This window comes from Mytilus trossulus, chromosome 1 (genome assembly GCF_036588685.1).
Source record: "Mytilus trossulus isolate FHL-02 chromosome 1, PNRI_Mtr1.1.1.hap1, whole genome shotgun sequence".
Taxonomy (NCBI): Eukaryota; Metazoa; Mollusca; class Bivalvia; order Mytilida; family Mytilidae; genus Mytilus; species Mytilus trossulus.
The window spans coordinates 47,587,155-47,601,410 of record NC_086373.1 but is presented as its reverse complement, the minus strand read 5'-3'; the positions used below and the strand labels follow the sequence as shown (position 1 = coordinate 47,601,410).

Below are 14,256 nucleotides of genomic sequence, written 5' to 3'. Positions count from 1 at the left end.
ACGTAAAGAGATAACTTTTTCCTTGACATTTATAAAAGCAAGTAATAAAAAGAACAGAAATATTTGAAGTATAAAATCAACCGATTACAAATGTACAAAGAAATTCCTGATATCATTAGGGAAGCAACCAATGATGCATATTCCTCTGTCTAGAAGATGCTACAGCCGATTACATTAAGCGAAGGTAATATCTTTGGTTAGCTTGCTTGTTAGCTGAACAGTGAAGTCATTTTCAGGTAAGGTATACTACCCTCCTTTCAAAGAAGCCTAGTCCTACAGACAGATAGACTGGTTATCTGTTGGACTAGTCTACTCTTAAAGGAGGATAGTTTAACTAACCTAACACTGACTTCACGGTTCAGCTAACAAGCAAGCTAACCAAATATATTACCTTTGCCTACACACTCAATGCAATCGGCTGAAACTATATTCAACATGGACATAATTTGCTAACTAAGTTTCTTAGTGCTTACACCAAACAACAACTGGTACAGCACTGTTGCTTGTTCGCTTGTACAGAAGACAAACATTTTCCGAGAGAATCTAAATATGTTCAACATGTTCAATTTTTGTAAAGAAATGAATCAGCAAGATTCATGCAGTTTTATGAGAAAGAATATTGTGTTTTAAGAAAAAAAAATTGGTAGATGGACAAAAAAATGAAATCTACTACATGGTTAAAAAGTAATAGGGACTAGGTAATAAGATTCATAACAACAATGGAACAAATTTGATATACCACAATGGCACAATATGTCTCCATCATAATACCTACCAGTATTTGACACAATATTTGAATCGAAAGGAATGCTATAAGACATTTTCAAGATGAAAATGAATGCCTCTTATACATTCATTGCACAATAAAATCATTGCCGGTAATTCTGATTACTGAAAAGGGGTATATTTTGTATATAATGATTTTGAAATGCATTTGAATTAATCGGAAAGCTCCATAAACTTATAAAAAACGCCGTTTTATTTCATTTGTGTGCTGAAGTCGTGTTTAAACGATAATAAACTTAGCACAATCAAATTCATTGAAAAGACAGAAGCCTTGAAAATATATACTCATTTGAACAATAACAGTATTGTTAAAGCGTGCCAACAATACACAGTAAGTATAAAAAAAGAAGACGTGGTACGATTGACAAGTGAGACAACTCTCCGCTAGAGACAATCATGACACAAAAATTAACAACTATAGGTCACCATACGACATTCAACAATGAGCAAAACCCATACCTGCATGGTATCCTATAAGTATGTTTCAATATTTCAGTCTGAGACGAAATATAAGATTTGTAATTTCCGCCCCCTTGATTCCCCCCGCAAAAATTAATGTAGTTGAATGTTAACCAGCCAGCCAGGAAGTTCCAACTGAATAGCTGAACTGTGGCGAAAAGGAAACGACTGAGTGAGTTAATGAAATTCCGTACGACTGCGTTTATTTGTAAGAACAAAATCATCTATTATTTATGTTTTCTTTTGTGTTCTCAGGACCCAAGCGTCACTTAACCTTTTTTTGCGGTTATATATTATACATGATATATAATGATTTTTGAAAGAACACATTCTCAATTTTACATAAAATGAGCAATCATAACACGCATGTTTTGGTTGGCAATTGTCTTTTTTATACTATATAAAAAAAAGTTTTTACAAATAAATAAACATTTTTGCCAATTTCAATGGACAATAAAACTGCATGCGTGTACTTTGTAAAGAATAATGTATAAATTAAATTTAGAATGCGTGTTAAAGGTTCAAATCAAATTTTAATGTTGAATATGTAATAAGATACTTGAATGATAAATGTCAATATAGATTTTACAATCAATTTCGGACAAATATTTTATGAAAGTTAATGGTTTTATAAAGCAAACACTTTGTCTTGAGCTCGGTAAACCAATTTACAAAATAACAATGCACTTTTGTAGATTTCTGATTTTAATATCAAATATTGACTATACATAGGCGTAATTGATGGTTTTGTTAAAATCAGACCTACATATCTTACAATATCAAGCCGACGGTATTGTTATGCGAAACAATGGCAGGACCAGCGTAGCTACCTATCAAGGTCCATGCTAGTCATAATGACTTTGTAGATTCAGAAGAGTTTAAAACATTATTGGAATATAAATATTTAAAACTTTAATTAACAACCGCAATGACCCCATCAAATCACAAAGAAGTGGATGTCAAAAGCAGACGTGTTAATATTATAAATCTCGGGAGATACGTAGCCATTTAGAGGTATGGGAATTAGTTTTCATTAAAAGTGTTACATGCCAATACAATTTACCTTAAGCCTGTTTAAAAAGGACTGATTATTAAATATTGTATCGGATTTAAATGAAATTCATTTCGTACATTGAAACGCGATTAAAAGCAGTGAGCGACACCATGTAAACGAACTTCTTATAATGTGAAAAAATGGTCAAGACCGGATTTTGTAATTAACTTTAGACAATGATTAAACGAAAAGGAAACGGAAGTTTTGAGAAGCTGCCAAATATTCGGGATACAGTCATTAATGGAAATCTGTTGCTCACTTTACACGAGAACAGAAGCGCGAAACCAGATCTTAAAATTGGATATGAACAAGCAAAAGAATCTAAAATATATAAACGGACAAGGCTGAATGACGGATCACCGAGACAAATGAAAAAGTGGCCAGCTTCATTGCTACTATCTGGCAGAAAAGTATTTGATTCTATTGACATTGCTCCATCAGAATCACTTGAAGCTGAAATTGACAAATCGAGCGAAACTGAAAACGGAATGTTGCCACCAATTGAGACTGAAAGGATAGTGCTTCTTGAACCCTCAAAATCTTTCTATAATGATTTTGGACTACGTACTCAAAACACAGACACGTTTTCTGGATATAGGAATATGAAAATGAGGAAAAACAAATCGACATCATTGTTAGAAAAGGAGATTGAAAAGAAAGCCATGAAACATATTCACGCAATACAAGTGCTTAGTAGTTCGAAGAGAGGAAGTTATGCTATTCGCAGTGTTAATTCACTTAAGGAGACACTCGGTCCTATGAGGTCGAACACGGAGGTTATGTTACCTACATCATATGTGAGGTCACAGGTCGTCTCAGAAAAACACCCAACATTTGTGGATGTTACTAAGAAACCTCCATATAACATGTTAGTAAGGACAAGAGACGGAAACACTACTTCCAGAGTATCACGGGGAAATAACCCTTTACCAGAAATCAGCGGAAGGACCCTTCTGGGATTTGAAACTAAGCTCAGCGGTCACCCGTCTTTCAAGGAATGTTCATAACTACAAGTTATTGTTTTATGGATTAAACCATATGGAAATTTTAAGACATGATGTCTAGCAATAGTCTACAATAATTATTATTTTATGGATTAAACACTATTGAAATTTTAAGACATGATGTCTTGCATGTACATGTAGACCTAAAACATGTAAGGCGGAGGTTTTATATATTACCATGTGTGATTGAATGTGAATATACCAACAACGAACCGTCAAGTTTTAAATACAACTGTATCATATTAAATCTTACGACCATTTTCTTTATTCGAAGTCGTGAGCTAGAATAAATGACTTGATGCTCCTCGACCCCAATTAAATATCAATATTGACAGAAAATGGATTAATTCGTCATTCATAACCTCTCGACCGAATCTACTTATACCGATATTATCAACCAAAAGATTTCAACAGAATTATCTATGTATTTGTGTGCTTTTAAATCGCTTTAAAATCAATTTTTAAAAGGATTTAAAATATTTTTCGATCATATATTAAATGCATGTATGGATTGTAAAACGAGAAGTGATTAACAAATGTTATGTCTAGATTTTTAAGTATTATTGCGCTACGAAAGTATGCAACTTGTTATAACTATTCAAACTTAAAACCATAAATACTTTGTTTTTGAAATTATAATGAGCTTAGTCCCTACCTTCAGAATTACCTTCATCGGATTAGCCTTATCTCATTTGCTTATATAATAGAGGCGAGACTCTTGTTGAGTTTAGACGTGCAGCAATGTTTTGTTATGCATTTGTTTCTTGTTATACATTTATTAAATTTTCCTCTTAATTCTTATTAAAACACATAGCGCTCTTGACTTGGCGAGATTTTGCAATAGTCGTTACTCGTAGGTTTATCTTGAATATAAAAAATAAGATGTGGTATGATTGCCAATGAGACAACTATCCACAAAAGACCAAAATGACACAAACATTAACAACTATACGGCCTTCAACAATGAGCAAAGCCCATACCGCAAAGTCAGCTATAAAAGGCCCCGATAAGACAATGTAAAACAATTCAAGTTAGTTTGAAATCTCCTAGTCCGCCATTTCGATACAATTTTGATTCAAACAAGACTTTCTTGTGATGTTAAAAAAAACACTCTTATCCTGTATACTGTGAATTCATTATTATTCGTTGGATAGCATTTTTTTTTGCCCGAGCGATAGGGCTAAAATAACACGAATATAATGCCTATAATTAAAACTACAATAAAGTATAGCTGCATCAATTATTTCGATTCTGATTAGGACAATTAAGGCAAGGATTTGTCAAGTTATACAAATCCTTGATTAAGGTAATTACTATGTCCGATGTGTATAAGGCCTTACAGAATAAAGCGATTTTGTAAAGCTCTTCCATGAACCTCCCATTTTTGTTTGTAAAGAGGCAATTACAGCTGGCACCGTGATTACTAGAGGGAGGAGTTTTGGAACAACCAGCATGAACGGTTGTCGTAACTATGTAAAATATCAATTTTGGAACACATTACAGTCATAATGAATGAAGTAGTAACAACATGTGCATCATTTAAAAGTTTGGAAGTGTTTTAAGTTCATGAAATATATACTAAATGTATGCCAATTTGATCAAATTCATTATTCTGCAGACAGTAGTCAATATACACATGTGCCAAAAAAATAATATCGGATTTAGAGCATGGGTTTTATTCATAAGCCAAAGAAGCACGTCATATTAGAATTACCTATATATCTAGAGTGAGTAAGATTTTCAACGATGCCGGAATAAACCTCGCTACATCCAGAAAAATCCAAACAGCTTCTATTCACGGTGAACTATGCGACACGTCTTTTTATCATCTACTTCTGTCAACAAAGCTCTGTAGAACATATGCGGGAGTGATTACAAAGACAAAGCAACCTTTTATTGTATGTCCCTTCAATACGAAAATCAAAAGGCTTTACCAAAATCTACAAAATAAAACTCTTCAGAAGTCAGAAAGCGAAATTAATATTTTCGAATTTGCCTTTCATATATGTATTATGGCTTCAATCTTCTGGAATTAAGCAAACAATTATAAAACCTGTTCCATTAGTGTAATTTTGAGGTCTTTCCATTAATATTTAGAAATAAGACAGGGTGTACTCCAACAAATGTTTTAGGAACAATACGTAGTTTACAAATACAATTGATAAAGGAAATGGGGGAACGTGTCAAAGCGACAACAACCCGACCATAGAGCAGACAACAGGTCCCCAAAGGGTCTTCAATGTACCAAGAAACTCCCGCACCCGGAGGCGGTCTTCAACTGGCCGGCCCGCTTAAAATATGTAAACTAGTACAGTGATAATGGACGTCATACTAAACTCCGAATTATACACAAAAAACTAAAATTAAAAATCATACAAGACTAACTAAGGCCAGAGGCTCCTGACTTGGGACAGGCGCAAAATTACGGCGGGGTTAAACATGTTTATGGTTTTCTATGTTGTGATGTTATGCTTTTGTTTCAGAAAAAGGGAGAAGGTTTGGTACCATTCAGTAAAACGTTTAATCCCGCTGCAAATATGTGCACCTGTCCTAAGTCAGGAATCTGGGGTGGTTATGGATTTTTTTCCCGGACAAACTTTTTTTTCTCCTTAGGCGAAAAAAATCTATTTTTTCCGGAGTCCGAGTCCGAAGAAGATGTGACAAAACAAAATAAATTAAATGATAATAATACATAAATAACAACAGACTACTAGCAGTTAACTGACATGCCAGCTCCAGACCTCAATTAAACTGATTGAAAGATTATGTCTTCATCATATGAATATCAGGTACAATCCCTCCCGTTAGGGGTTTAGCATCATACTATCATAAAATATATGAGAAGAACATAACCCGTGTCATGCCAACAGCTCTTCTTTTTTTTTGAAATAAATGTGTTTAGTTCCGATGCAAAAACCCTATAAGTGAATCAATGTTAAAGCCAAAATATGCAATCTTTAATGAACTGACAACAGTATCGCAACTATATCCCTTCTTAATAATATAAAAAAGAAAATGTGGTACGATTGCCATTGAGAAAACAATCCACAAAAGACCAAAATGACACAGACATTACCAACTATAGGTCACTGTACGGCCTTCAACAATGAGCAAAGCCCATACCGCATAGTCAGCTATGAAAGGCCCCGATAAGACGATGTAAAATAATTTAGTTTAAACAGTATTTATCAATGAAAAATGTCAAGACAAATATTACAATGTTAAATAAAGTTCAAATATGGGATTCGGAAACAAGTTTGGAAAAACTTTTATAAATCCGTCTCCCTAAAATAATTTAAAGTAGAAAATTTACTAATAAGTCTGTTTAAAGGTTTTGTAAGCTTTTCCTTAAGGCGAATACTGACATGCATGTTTGTGCTTTGTAAAGAGCCTGCCGAGTCTAGATTCCTCTATTATGTTGGCCGAGGTTGTTTTGGATGGAAGTTGTTAATTACAATCCTCTCGCATCCCTTTTCGTCTCTGGAAAATGACTGTCCATTAGTCAGTTAGTTTTTGTTCTTTCTGGGTAAAAGCGGCATATTATGGATCTCTGGTTTGGCTGTCGTTGGGATTACATATTGGTACATGTATCTGTGTATAATCTATTAATCCATGTTATATTTAAATTTAAATCACATACCTAGTCTATCGGTTTACCAACGTTCATCCTGGATGTCCCACTGTAGTTGTTTGACCATGCTATTGTCTGTTACACAGCCAGGTGTTCGGTCGGTGTTAGTTGTTATGCGTGGACAAATTTTACTGTTCTATTTTGAACTTGTTCTTGTGAATACTTTTTTTTTTGGGGGGGGGGGCTTATTTAAATCTGATCCAAAACTGTGCATGCATATTCCACTGAAGGTTTCAACATGGCTGTATATGCTGCTGCTTTAACTGGTAAAGTCTTTCAGAATTCTCCGCATTAATCCTAATGTTTTATTTCTTTTACATACAATGTCAATGTGTCCATCACAGGATAGGTTGTTACTGATGGTTAAGCCTAAATATTTGCTGGTATCAACATTGTCTAGAGTATTTCCGTGAAGTTTGTAGTACGCTTCTATATTTTTTTTGTTTTTGTTTCTGCTACAGTGTTATTTTGACTACTATATATGTGCATTTTCGCGTTGAAGCTCATTTGCCATTTATTCTTCCAATCTTATAATGATGTTAGAGCTTTTTGCAAAAGGTGTGGACTGTCTGCATGCTCTGTTGTTGATTGTTGTAAAGAGGAGTCTATAGTCTGCAAACAGTTTGGTTTCAGATGAGGTTTCAAGAAATACACGTTTATTAGACGAGAAGAGCAAAGAGCAGATGGGGTAGTTCAGACAACTTTTAAAACCCGTAAGCTAAAAAAAAGCTCGAACCCGTGGGCTAAATGAAAGCTCGAACCCGTGGGCTAAATGAAAGCTCGAACCCGTGGGCTAAATGAAAGCTCGAACCCGTGGGCTAAATGAAAGCTCGAACCCGTGGGCTAAATGAAAGATCGACAGATAACATAATCGAGATTAAACAACTTGGTACTCATCAATTCAAAAATTGTGAACGATTTTATTTATAATTGACTCTAAGTTTGGTCCTTAGCATGCATGAAATAATTGCCACTGTATAGCGTTTGGCCACCAACAATCAATCATTTTGAATCTAACTGTTTACACAAAATACACTGAGGTGATTAAAAAGATTAAAAAACAATGTTACAAAACTTGTTAAGTTCAGTGTGTTTGGTCGTTTTGAATAAATGAAGTCATTGATAAAGACCAAATTGACTTCAAATTTATTCACCTATGAAAGCTAGTATTATATTGTATAAACTGTTTGTTTTATATGCATGTCCATTATATTATACTGTTATTGTAACTTTATATTGTATTATGGAAAAGACTTCATAAGTATGATTTACTTGTGTCTAATCCATTTTGCTTTAATTCAGCAAATAAAATATGTTTAAACTAATTGACTTCATGATTTGAAGATCAATTTAATAATTTTATGAGATTAGGTTGTATGCTCCTTGTGTTAGGTAAGGGTCCATTAATTTGGATAAAAATACATAATGGTGTTAACGAATGATCGAAAGTGGTCGTCTGATTAACAAGCAGACGCGAAAATATTGGTAAATAAACACATTCTTTGCTAATTAAGTAATACAAAAGACAAACTAAGGAATAAATTTATTACACAAGGGAAATGTGTTTCAGAGCAATGAAATGTTACTGAATGTAATCCAACAAGCATATTAATTAAGAACAGGTATTAAGGAATAAAGAATGCATTGACTGTGCCAACAGGTTTATACATTTAGAAACACTTGTATCTTCTGCAATTCATCTGTACAATTAACAGAAATTCCAGGTAAAAGTTTCTATTACTAATTTAAAACAAGGTCTTTACTTTAAAATATTTCTATGAAGCCTACTATGTTTTGTCTTAATCATAAACATGAATGCGTCAACTACAAGTGCCATCGACAATTAAATTGGCATTTTGTTCAAGTTAGCGGTAGTAATTTGCATGCACTGTCATTTAATATTATTAAGAGTACACAAGAGGCATATACAGCAAACAATCCTCCATACAACAAATATAGTTGACCTATTGCTTATAGTTTAAGAAAAAACAGACTAAAATACAAAAACATAACACAGAGCAATCAACTGTAAAATTGATGTCAAGGTCAAATAAAACATGTGTGACTGACATATAGATCATAAAATATTTCCATACACCAAATATAGTTGACCTATTGCATATATAGTATTAGAAAAATAGACCAAAACTCAAAAACTTAACTTTGATCACTGAACCATGAAAATGAAGTCTCAGACTAGGTCAGATGACACCTGCCAGCAAGACATGTACACCTTACAATCATTCCATACACCAAATATAGTAGACCTATTGCATAAGTATGAGAAAAACAGACCAAAACACAAAAACTTAACTATAACCACTGAACCATGAAAATGTGTTCAAGGCCATACTGACACCTGCCAGTTGGACATGTACACCTTACAGTCCTTCCATACACCGAATATACTAGACCTATTGCTTATAGTATCTGAGATATGGACTTGACCACCATAACTTAACCTTTTCCACTGATTCATGAAATGAGTTCAAGGTCAAGGGAAAACTGTCTGATGATGATTGAGGACCTTGCAAGGTACACAAAAACCAAATACAGTTATCCTATTAGTTATATTAAGAGAGAATTTAACATTACAAAAAATCTTAACTTTTTTTCAAGTAGTCACTGGACCATGAAAATGAGGTCAAGGACATTGAACATGTGACTGACGGAAACTTCGAAACATGAAGCATCCAGGTCTTCCACCTTCTATAAAGCTTTTAAGAAGTAAGTTAACACCACCGCCCTATGTTGGGCTTTCTTCAACAAAAGTCGCAGGCTGGACAATAAAATTAAAACAAGTAAAAAACACATATATCAGATATCCTTGTGGTCAAACTGAGATTAGGTTATTAACAGCAATAAAATTAAAAATGAAAATGGGGAATGTGTCAAAGCGATAACAACCCCGACCATAGAGCAGACAAGAGCCAAAGACCAAAAATGGGTCTTTAATGCAAAGAGAAACTCCCACACCCAGAGGCGTCTTTGAGCTGGCCCATCAACAAATCAGTTTACTATGTCCCAGATCTAAAAGACTGTGTGTTTGTCTTGTTAGTTACAAGTCTTGTTGACATTTTCCCCAAATCTCTTTAAATACAGTAGACATGGTTTCTAGAACTATAATAATAGAAAGATTTTCATGGAGTACAAAAAAAGTACTATTGCATTTATAGATTTTCATCTAAATTCATATGATTTTTTATTATATAAATATCTTAAAACCGTTATGAATTATACAAATCAGAGACCTCTTCATCAAATTCTTGATCAGTCTGTGATAATTGCTTTTCATGCAGACTTATCATTTCAAATTGTAGTTATCTCCCTTTTCCTGAAAGAAAACTCATGTTTTAAGTCCATTTAACTATTATCACTGAGCTAGTGCACATTATGTTTAGGGGCCAGCTTAAGCACACCTCTGGGTGCAATCAATTGAATAAAGATGACCTATTTTTCTTAGTAACTTAGAAAATGACTGATAAGCTTGGTCTAACACTTATAATTGTGAAAAGTGACAAAATCAATTAAATTTTAGGTTAAAAATTCTTTCCATTAACATGCACTCATATCTCTAAATTGTAACTTTCTGGTGTAGAAATTAATTTGCCACATGCTCAGAAAATCTCATTATTAATTGTTAAGAGTCACGTCAATTTACCAAGACATATTAACTATTCTGACTTTGCTTCTTCTAAATGCCACATGGAGCTAACTGGTCATTGCTTCTACAAAATGCCACATGCTTTACAGAGAGGCAGTAAATACCATTTTCAAGATTTTGTTTGACCTGCCACTGATCCAAGCAAGGACCTTCAGCACTGAAAATGAGACCATGACTATTAGAAAACTGAGGTAGTCACTACTTCACAGGCAATAAATTAAAACAAAAAAAATATTGCACTTTTATTCATTCATGTACTACCACATCACATTTGTAAAATGTTGAAATGTTTTATAATAAAGTTTACTAGGATATTATGAAGACAGCTATAAGTCAAGCCATTTGGACTACAGTAAATATGTTGTTTTTTGTTTTTTTGTTGATTGTACACCTATTTTCTAAAAGGATCCATTTCTTTTTGATGATGTTGTCTTTTGTACTCTCAACTTATCTTGGTATTTTTCTGTTATTCTTTTCATGAACCAAATTTATATATTGAGTATTATTCCACATTGTTAAATATTTTTTTTATATGAATTGGACTTTGAATAAATCACCTGAAGAAAACTGACCTTCAGTTACTGCGCTAATTGTTATATGCTTGTACATTTATAATAATGATAATTTGTTCGATATCAAATGATTTTGGTAAACAAATGTCGTGAAATACATATTTTTCTCAGACGGACATTTAATAAATAAGTAATTGTATAATATTCAAAGATATATTCTGTTTCGGCTTGTGGTTTTTGTCTACTGTGATTGTCTTGGTTTCATTTTACCGCTAGCTCTTTACTTGTTATTTCATAAAAAAATATTAAAGGTATATTGAATTAAAAAAAGATTAAGTACATGATCCTTGAAAAATCAGGTGGAATGAAACCCTAACCATTGCAAGAATGACAATTAAATATTTCACAAAATTATATCAAGCATATTAAAAAAAAAATTAACTACATTGACTGAAACAATTATCACAATTATGAGACAGATCTTTTTTCCCTCCATTTGTTCTTAGTGATTTGATCTTTTACATTTACATTACATTCACAATGTAACGTCCCCCAACCTTATAAATTGTACTGCACATAATAAATGTCTCAATATTGAGCATATCCATACTGTGGCTGTGTCTGATATGTCTGACTGGTATATGTTGGTGTCTGGTACCCAGGACCTGCACTAGGATATCTTGAACTTCCAGAATTTGTACTCCTTTGTCGAGGATTAGACTGGGCTATATGCTGTTGTAGGACAGGTAGTCCTCCATCTTTTACCAGCTGTTGTAAAGCTTGAAAGTGAAGCTTTGTGATTATCTGCAACTCCTCAAAAACTGAAAAGTAAAAAAAAAGCTCTTCACATATATTGTGGATTCATTTATTTTGATGTGCACCAAATTTTTGTGGTTTGAGGAAACAAGAGTGCACACACTGAAATGTCTGGCCTTCTTTACTAATCATTGATATTATGTTGATAGTCCTAAGTATAAAGCTTTATTACAACTGTCACATAAACTTAACATTAACCAAGATAAACAAAGACCAATGAACCATGAAAATGAGGTCAAGGTCAGATGAACCATGCCAGGCAGACATGTACAGCTAAAAATGCTTCCACACATTAAATATAGTTGACCTATTACTTATAGTTAAAGAAAATAGACCAAAACACAAAAACTTAACACTGAGCAATGAACCGTGAAATTAAGGTCATGGTCAAATAAAACGTGCGGGACTGACATATAGATCATAAATATTTCCATACACCAAATATAGTTGACCTTTGGAATATAATATTAGATAAAAAGACCAAAACTCAAAAACTTAACTATAACCACTGAACCATGAAAATGAGGTCAAGGTCAAATGACATCTGCCTGCTAGACATGTACACCTTACAATCATTCCATACAACAAATATAGTAGACCTATTGCATAAAGTATAAGAAAAACAGACCAAAACCAGAATGAGACATGATTTTGATACTCAAAGAGTTGCATTATTTGCATTAATAAAAACCTGTAATTAATTTCTGAATTTACAGCATTAGTTCAAAACAAAAATTCAGACATTTTCCTTGTGTGTCTCAACAAATTTTTGCAAAATTTACTATTCTGAATAAAATTTTACTAGTCGTGGAATCAGAACATCAATTTAATATGTAAATGAGAATGAAAGTCTGCTAATTCATAAAATGACAGACTGAGCCAGATTTTAAACAAGGGAACAGTCTACATGAAGACATGTCATACACATTAACATGCATATTTGCTCTTCCCCTTAATGCCCCATGCTTAGAAAAGAAGTAGCATATACCAAATTTACATTCTTTGGTTTGCCAAGTTGTTGTGTTGAATACACAACCTTCCACAAACTAGAAGAACAAGCTCAGTAACCAGAAGACATCTGAAGCGGTAAAAATAAAAGATCAGAGACAGCAATATGTTAATGTGACACCTTACCTTTACTAGCGTATACTTTTTCATCCTGTGTATGTAATACTATGTTCTGTAAGCAATGAACCATGGCACCTGTAGCAATGACTCGATCTTGTAATGATAAAGTGGTAAAATAGTCAAAATCAACTTCAAATGGGTTCAAAGGTGATGGATAAGTACACAGCTTGACAAGTTCTGCTATAATATCCCAGATATGTATGTCTGTAAAAGAAAGAAATGCAAAAAAGTTAACTGATTGTGCTAGTACGTTCAAGACTTGTATGTCTGTACAGAAAATCAGGAAAAGAATTATAATCATACCTGTTTGATTTGGAGAATAGGGACATGGATACAGTTTTTTGACAAGTTTTGCAAAAAAAATGTAATATATGCATGTTACTTAGAGAAAAATACCACATGGATGGCGTTTTTCTTAAGATTTGTTCTGGGAACCACTGAAAACATCAGCTATATATGCCTGAAAAGGACTACAAAATAAGTAGGTAGTTTGTTTTTTTCCCACATTCTGTTATTTTAGGAATGACTGTAATATTTTTTTCTGTCTATGAAGAAATAACATAAACAAGAATGTGTCCAAAGTCCACGGATGCCCCACTTACACTATCCTCTTCCATGTTCCATGGACCGTGAAATTGGGTAATAATCTAATTTGGCATTAAAATAAGAAAGATTATACTATAGGGAACATATGTACTAAGTTTCAAGTTGATTGGACTTCAATTTTATCAAAAACTACCTTGACCAAAAACTTTAACCTTAAATCCCCACTTTCATTTTCTATGTTCAGTGGACCGTGAAATTGGGGTCAAAAGTCTATTTTGGCTTTAAAATTAGAAAGATCATATCATAAGCAACAAGTGTACTAAGTTTCAAGTTGATTTGACTTCATTTTCATCAAAAACTACCTTGACCAAAAACTTTAACCTGAAAGTCCGACTTTCATTTTCTATGTTCAGTGGACCGTGAATTTGGGGTCAAAGTCTAATTTGGCTATAAAATTAGAAAGATCATATCATAAGCAACAAGTGTACTAAGTTTCAAGTTGATTGGACTTCAGCTTCATCAAAAACTACCTTGACGAAAAACTTTAACCTGAACGAACGGACGCACAGACGGACAAACAGACGAACGAACAGAGCCACAGACCAGAAAACATAATGCCCCTCTACTATCGTAGGTGGGGCAGTAAAATGTGGTGC

At 33.4% G+C, this 14,256-nt stretch overlaps 1 protein-coding gene across 1 annotated transcript in view; it reads right to left on the bottom strand.

Moving 5' to 3' along the window:
• Positions 1-10,827: 10,827 nt before the first annotated feature.
• The window catches only part of LOC134725858 (uncharacterized), a 35,253-nt gene continuing 31,824 nt past the window's right edge, over positions 10,828-14,256 (bottom strand). Inside the window, exons 6-7 of the mRNA XM_063590092.1 lie at positions 13,061-13,258; positions 10,828-11,931 (exon numbers count right to left, since the gene is read on the bottom strand). Coding sequence (XP_063446162.1) covers positions 11,699-11,931; positions 13,061-13,258 — 431 coding nt within the window. The 3' untranslated portion in view covers positions 10,828-11,698. The remainder of the gene's footprint in view (positions 11,932-13,060; positions 13,259-14,256) is intronic.